General features: G+C 50.5%; 2 protein-coding genes across 3 annotated transcripts in view; both read right to left on the reverse strand.

Annotated features, from left to right (window-relative positions):
* Positions 1 to 4,630, reverse strand: part of Shkbp1 (SH3KBP1 binding protein 1) — a 14,179-nt gene extending 9,549 nt beyond the window's left edge. Inside the window, exons 1-9 of the mRNA XM_021194011.1 lie at positions 4,492 to 4,630; positions 4,123 to 4,176; positions 3,947 to 3,992; positions 3,765 to 3,838; positions 3,278 to 3,336; positions 2,936 to 3,016; positions 1,203 to 1,364; positions 591 to 681; positions 307 to 497 (exon numbers count right to left, since the gene is read on the reverse strand). Of these exons, the coding sequence (XP_021049670.1) occupies positions 307 to 497; positions 591 to 681; positions 1,203 to 1,364; positions 2,936 to 3,016; positions 3,278 to 3,336; positions 3,765 to 3,838; positions 3,947 to 3,992; positions 4,123 to 4,176; positions 4,492 to 4,577 (844 nt within the window). The 5' untranslated portion in view covers positions 4,578 to 4,630. The remainder of the gene's footprint in view (positions 1 to 306; positions 498 to 590; positions 682 to 1,202; positions 1,365 to 2,935; positions 3,017 to 3,277; positions 3,337 to 3,764; positions 3,839 to 3,946; positions 3,993 to 4,122; positions 4,177 to 4,491) is intronic.
* A 373-nt stretch (positions 4,631 to 5,003) lies between these two features.
* Sptbn4 (spectrin beta, non-erythrocytic 4) overlaps positions 5,004 to 7,464 on the reverse strand; it is a 97,824-nt gene continuing 95,363 nt past the window's right edge. For both annotated transcript variants that reach the window (XM_021190187.1, XM_021190201.2), the window contains one exon: positions 5,004 to 6,067. In XM_021190187.1, the coding sequence (XP_021045846.1) occupies positions 5,909 to 6,067 (159 nt within the window). In that variant the 3' untranslated portion in view covers positions 5,004 to 5,908. The remainder of the gene's footprint in view (positions 6,068 to 7,464) is intronic.

Raw genomic sequence — 7,464 nt, forward strand, 5'->3', positions numbered from 1 at the left:
GTCATGATGTTTGTGCACGAATAGAAACCCTGACTAAGACAGTATTCAGGAGTTGAGGGCAGAAAGACTTGGAATTCAAGGCTAGCTTGGGCTACGTGGTAAAGCCTTGTCTAAGGCAAAATGAAACAATGAAAAGTGCAGAGTTCTGAAAGTCTGACACATTGTCTCACAAGGCAAAAAGACTGACTCCTCACTAAATTCCCATTCCCTGCCCCTCCCCTCCATGGATTTCTGAGTTTCTGGGGTTGAGTTATTTTAACAGGTTACAGGAGTCTACAGAGTTCTAGAAAAGATCATGAGACATACCTATCTCAGAGCCACCACCTTGTGCTTGTAGGGCCCACAGAAGGATCTCGCTGCCAGTAGCTGCAGCCACCATCTTGTCATGTTCACCAGGAGCACCACCAAGCACCCGAGCTGCAAGAGCCAGGCGCTCGATGGGCCAGTCCAGGCGTGGGCTAGAGAATGCAAGCTGCCAGCCTGAGGCTTCCTTCAGCCTGTGGGATTGAGGGACATCAGCAACTCCCACCTCAGAGCCACCCTAGCCACAGGGGCAGAGCCTCCCACTGCCCCATCCCCACCCTCAGCACCTATAACAGACAAGAAAGTGGGTATATGCCACAGCAATCCAGTTGTGGTGACCACACACCAGGCGCACCATCCCTGGCTCCTCTGGTTGACCTTGGGGGTAAGAGAGCAGAGCAGAGCAGGGTCACAGGGGCCCACTGGCCCTGACCTCCTAAAGGACAGAAATGTTAGCTACATCTGGTGGTGTAGGCTGTCTTGGAAACTCAGTGAGACCCTGTCCTAAAACAGAGTAGAAAGGCTGCAGTCAGGGGGGCTAGTTCAGCATACCAAAGCAGACCTGGCAAATGCCGGACAACCCAAGTCTGTTCTCCAAAACCCACATGGTATCCCTTGACAACTGTGCTGTGTTCACACATGGACACACAATAATGATAATTAAAAATAAATCATCAAATAAAAATAAGAACACGAGGAGCAAACATTGAGTTCATACTCATAATTCTAACACTAGGGAGGTTGAGGCAGGAGGACTGGATTGCTTTGAGTTCCAGGCTATCCTGGACCAGAGCAAGATCCTGTCTCAAAAAAAAAAAAAAAAAAAAAAAAGAAAGTAAAAGAAGGCCAGGGATAGACAGAGGCAGGACGCACGCACTAAGTTCAAGTCCCAAGCTTACCTGATGGGGATGGAGGTGCCCTCTCATCTAGCATTCGGCCCAGCAGCCCTGCATTACCCAAGTTGGGGGGCATCGTGTTGCTCCGTCGGACAGGGGCTGGGCGTCCCCCTATTTGCTGGGGTCCCACCAGGCTGTGCCGGTTTCGCCGCTTCACTGGGAACACTATTATAGTAAGGGGAAGTGTTGGGCGCCATCATTAAAATCATGGTGGACAGTCTATGAACACTTAAACCATGAGAGGCATGGATTCCCTGTGGGGCACAGTGTCTTGGGGAAGGTGTTCTGTGGTGTCAGGTTACAGCATTCAATGACCTGGAAGTCTGTCACAGGGAAAGACCTGGTTTGGTGTTGCAATGGTATTGATGCCTTTTCAGTGTTTGCTAATTTGACCAGGCCTTGCAGGCAGGTCTGTAATCCCAGCCACTTGGAAAGCTGGAAGTGGAAGATTGCAAGTTCAAGGCTAGGCCCTGTCTCAGCAATAATAATGATGATGATGATGGTGATGATGAAGATGAAGCAGAGGGCTGGTGAGTGTCTCAGTGGGTGAAGATGCTTGTCACCAAGACTGGCAATCCTGACTTTGATCCTGAGACATGTGTGGTGGAAGGAGAACATCAATTCCTGCACGTTGTCCTCTGACCTCCACACACACACCCTCCGTGCCATTTGCCCAATAAATAAATACTTCTGCCAGGTGGTGGTAGCACACACCTTTAATCCCAGCACTTGGGAGGCAGAGGCAGGTGGGTCTCTGAGTTCGAGGCCAGCCTGAGCTACAGAGCAAGTACAGCCAAATAAATAAATCAATAAATAAATTTATGTATGTATGTAATAATGTTTTTAAAAGTAAAGACAGCTGGGCCATAAACACGATCCTTGCTGTTACCGGGGGAAAAGCTTCGGGCATGGTTCAGAAGTAGAACACCTGCCTAAAATTCACCTGTCAGGCTTGGGGCAGGGGCGGGGGTGGGGAAGCAGTCTCACGCTACAGCACCTGCCCGGCATGTACAAAACCCTGGGTGCAAATTCTAGAACTATAACAAATAAAGAATAAAATAAAAATATAATTGAAGGGGCTATAGAGATGGCTCGCTGGGTAAAGTACATGCTATACAAGCATAAGAACTATGTTTTGGACTCCCCTGCCCCAGGCGGTAGAAAGGAGGGTGCTCAGACTTTGTTGACAAGCTAGCCTAGCCAATCAGTGAACTCCAGGTTTGCTGGGACCATGCCTCAAAAAATAATGTGGATGGCTGAGTGTGGTGGTATGCACCTTTAATCTTAAAGGCTTAGACAGGGGAAGGAGGATCTCTATGAGTTCAAGGCCAGCTTGGTCTACACAGTGAGTTCCAGGACAACCAGGGCTATGAGAGAGACTTTGTATCATAGAACCTCCCCTCCCCCCCCAACTCCCAAAAGTAGCATCCAATGAAGATAGCATGATAAAGTTTAAATTTATATTTTTTTCTGAAGAATGGGGTGAAACTTAAGAAAACTCAGACTACAACTCCCATCAAGCTCTCGCGTACGCTTCTGAGCTTTAAAGAGAACTGGCTGTTGCACAGCTTCAAGGAAAAATGCTGTTTCCTATTTCCTTTCCAGGCATCCAATAAAGAACTACAACTCCCAGTGCACCTCAGGGCTCCAAACACCTAGGGGTTGAATGAAGCTTTATGGGAAATGTAGTCTTTAGGCCAATCTCCCTCTCCCTAGCATCAATTGGGAGTGCTCACCTGGAGGAGGTAGATAACCATTGAAGAGGACATTTCCGCAGGAAGATCGATCCAACTCTTCCCTCACCTGCAGGCGACGAACTGCAAGGGAAGGACTCAAAACTTAATCTTGAGGGAAACTAAGGCAGACCCTTCTCCCCTTCCTCATCTGTCTTTCCACAGAACTGTCCCCTCTTCCCCACCCCCACCTCCTCAGAGTCAGTGCTCTTAGCTCTGACCCAACAGTCTTTTTGACTGGGAGAGTCAAAGAGGAGAGGCATTCTGCTCACAAAATAACTGAGGGTGCTGACTGGAGGCGGGGGTTGGGGTTGGGGTGGGGTGGGGCATGGGACTCTCACTTACCCAGTGGAGTGAGTCCATAGAATTGGGCTTCATGGAGAAGGCTGGAACCATGGACACCCCTGGGTAATAGAAGAGATTTGGGTGTAAAAATCTAAGGCGTAGGCATGGACAGCACATTGCGAGGAGAAAGGTTTTGAAACTGCCCAGAGACTACTGAAGCCTAGCTAGTTTCAACAGGCATAAGATTCTAGGGAGATTGAGGGTGGTGTACACCTGCCAATCCAGGACATGGGAGATAGAGACCAGCCTGATCTGGATTGAGTTCTAGACAGTCAGGGCTACAGAGCAAGGCCTTATCTAAAGCCAACAAACAATACATACTTTCTTTAAAATCAAGATAACAAGGATGATGAATGGTGCAAATGTGTGGGCATATTTTAATGGAGGGAATATAACATGATCAATAATTCTAATAGAATGGAACACATTTACTTTCCGAGGAGAGATTCTATACAGTGGCAAAATTCACCCATTTACCCATACCAACCTGGGATCTAACTCTTTGGTCCGCAGGAAATTAAGGATGGGGGCAAAGACGGTGGGGTCCCGGTCGATGAAGATCTGCATGGTGGGGTGGGGGTGGGGGTCATGGAAAAGACCTGGAGTAAGTAGGAGCTCCTGTCCCCCCCCCCCCACTCGGAGTTCGTTTTTTGATCTAGCCCTACTCACAGCTCCGGTCTCATCTTTCAGGGTTGAGATGCGTCCGCTCAAAAGACTATAGGAAGGGGAAACCGAGGAGGAGACATGGGCCTAGTTGTAGAGGTGAGTAGGGTAGAAGTGTGTCTCTCCACACCCTCCCCTTTCATTCCCTCCTACCCTCGTCCCAGACTGGCTCTCCTAATCACCTGGAGAAGAAGGAGTCTGGGATCCAGGTAAGTGTCTGGCGAGAGGTACTGAACCTGGGCGGTGGGGTAAGGAGAGGAAAGTGAAGAGGAGGTGGGGACGCTGCCTCCTCCAGTGAGATTCACGCATTCTCCTTTGGCATTTCTTTCTTTCTTTCTTTCTTTCTTTCTTTCTTTCTTTCTTTCTTTCTTTCTTTCTTTCTTTCTTTCTTCTTCTTTTTTTTTTTTTTTTTTTTTTTATTCAAGCGCCAAGCCTCCAGCTTGAGGCGGAGCAATTCTTGATGGACAGGGACTACCACCCCCACCCCCAGAAGAGGCGGGCATCCCGCCTCGGTCCCGTAGGATGGGGCCTCGAGGATCTCCCACACTCACCGCTTGCCCCCTACGTTCAGATGAATCACTTCCCCGGGTGCTCCCCGACTCGGGACCCCCTCCGCTGCAGTCGTCGCGACGGCCATAGCCCCCCGCCGCAAGCCGGCCGGCTCGCACCCACTTCCGGGTATGCATAGACCCCGCCCCTGCCTCTTGCTCATTGGCCTAGAGGCTCCAGGATCCACCAACGATTGGACAGAGAGCTCGCTCTTCGCAATTACGGTCTCTGACTCTTTAAAGAGGGGCGGTCTTTCCTGGCTTCGACGGGGCGCACTTCGGTGATCCTTTGGGGTGATTTAGTAACTTCCCCCTTTTTCTAGGTTCCCTTATTTTGGTATAATGCATAACGAATGTAGGCGATTTGTTGAGGAGTACGTGCGCAGATCTTGAAATGAGCCTATACCAATGCTTAGGGATATGTAGAGTCTAGGAGACTGCCTTCTCAGCCTCGTCCCCACACCAGCCCACCCTCCAATCCTGTCTCGGTTACACGAACAAACCAGCGTAGACTGTCAAAGCCAAAGGGTTTATTATAGGTACATACAGTGTGCGCCTGCCACACCGCCCCGCACCCCCCTGCCCTGGCAGCGTCTCCAAGCAGCCACTGGGGTTGCCTGTAACCCTGATCCCCTCCCTCCCAGGGAGGTGCTCCAGCCAGAAGCATGCAGGGGGGGGGGGCTTCGCCCCCTCCCACTCGGGAAGTGGCATTTACAGCTGGAATCGGGGAGGAGAGAGGAAGACAGTTTTGAACTTTGACTCCCCTCCTATTAAAAGCCTTCGCGGATGCGGGGCGGGGGAACGAGAGGGAGGTCTACCTCTTTGCAAAAATAAACTAAGTCAGGAATTAACCGCATGGCTCTGAGATGGCGGAGTACAGGGGCTAAGGGCCCCTTTCCTCCCTCTTCCCAGACAGATCAAGGCAGCATTGGAAGTGAGGTAAAGGCGGGGAGGGAGTGTGTCCCCTCCCCACCCCCTAGCACCCTGGATGGTCCAGGGGACCTCACCAGCGCCCCCGTTGTCCATCCTTAGGGCGGAGAGGAGGCCAACAAATCACCACCTCCTAGATCCCTCGCCACTCCAGCCTCTTGGGGCAGGATCTGACGATTGGGCAGGAAGCTTGGCTCAACTGGCTCCCTGCCCGGCCCCACCAAGCTCAGTTATTGCATAAAAAGAATGGAGCCCCAGCACCTGGGGTGGGGTTGGCGAGCGGGAAGGGACCGAGATATGGCTATAGGGACAGCAGTCCCCTACCACCACCTCTTGGAGTGCAGAAGTCCCTTCTATTACAAGGCCCACAGTGACACATCCGCAGTCATTCTCACCCTTGCGGATGAGAAGGTGTCTTTGTGTCCACCGTGCAGAGAGGAGGGGCAGGGAAACTTGTCAGACTCCGAGGTGGTGGGAAGGGTACCTGGAATCACTTCCGGCGCCCGCTGGCCCTACGCTCCCCGCCCTCACGCTTGGGGTTGCCCTCATCTGTGGATGATGTGGTAGGTAGTGTCTGGCCCCATCGGGCGATCTCGGCGTGTTCTGCCACGGAGTTAGCCACAGCCTCCAGCCAGCCGTTCATCTCCTCCTGGCGGAAGACGCAGGACAAGTCCGTATTTGGAAGAGAATCTCAACCACACCGCCCTCCCTAGCTTCACTTTCCTCTGTTAGCAGGATAGTAAGGATAAAAGAACGGTTACAAGCCCCAGACTCCTCTCTAAGCCCTTCTGTGGATGCCTTCACTTAAACAGAACCAAACAGGATTATCTATAAAGCAGAGACCACCTCCCCAAGCAGAAACAATGCAAATGAAGGACTGAGCAGGAGCTTGAGGAGACCTGACACCAGGCCTCTCCACATTCCAACTTACTTCCTCTTTACAAAAGCCTTGAGATAAGTTACTGTGGATGGACAAGAAGACCGGGTGAATAAAGGTATGTTGGAGCCTAATGAAGAGTGAGTGCTCCCACACACAGGAGGAAGGAGAGTGCTGAGTTAGGAAGGCTGTCCTCCACCTCCACACCCAAGGCACAGCACATGGCGACAATACACATATCCACCAATACACACACACACACACAAATACAATGTACTGGGGCAGGGTGGTGGGGCACCCCTTTAATCCCAACACTCGGGAGGCAGAGGCAGGAGGATCTCTGTGAGTCTGAGGCCAGCCTGGTCTACATAGAGAGTTCCAGGATAGCCAAGACTTCAAAGAGAGACCCTGTCTCAAATAAATAAATAAATAAATAAATAAATAAATAAATAGACAAATAAATAGACAAATAAATAGACAAATAAATAAAAACATAATTTGGGAACTGGAAAGTTGGATCCATGACTAAGAGCACTGGCTGCCCTTCCAGAGGACCGGGCACCCGTGGGGAGGCTCTCAAGCACTTGTGAGTCTGGCTTCAGGGCTACATCCTCTGGCCTTGGTGGAGCAACCAGGCAGCTGTGCAGTACACATGTAAGCATGCAGGCAAACAGACATATACAATAAAAATAATAAATCTTTTTTTAAAAAATTTTCAAAGGAGCTGGGTATGGTGGTGCATGCCTTTAATCCCAGCACTTGGGAGGCAGAGGTAGGCAGATCTCTGAGTTTGACACTAGTCTGGTTAACAGAAAGTTCCAAGACAGCTAGGACTACACAGAGAAGCCCTGTCTCAGAAACAACAACAACAACAACAACAACAAAAAGCAAAAACAAAACAACGAGCCCAACAACTCTTCTCTTTGTGCAGTGTATGAGACTGTACATGCTGGGGTGTGTGCTGTGCACACGTGTGGAGGCCAGAGGAGAATCCACCAAGTGTCTTGCTTTATCTATCACCCCTAGCCTGATTCCCTCCAGACAGGGTCTCTCAGTGAACCTGGAGCTGGGTTCACCAGCAAATGCCCATGAACCTCCTGTCTTTCTTTACCCCCACAATTAAGGAATTATGTAAGTCCATGGGCAGCCATTCCTGTCTTTCTCTCTTT

This window comes from Mus pahari, chromosome 1, assembly GCF_900095145.1.
Source record: "Mus pahari chromosome 1, PAHARI_EIJ_v1.1, whole genome shotgun sequence".
Lineage (NCBI taxonomy): Eukaryota > Metazoa > Chordata > Mammalia > Rodentia > Muridae > Mus > Mus pahari.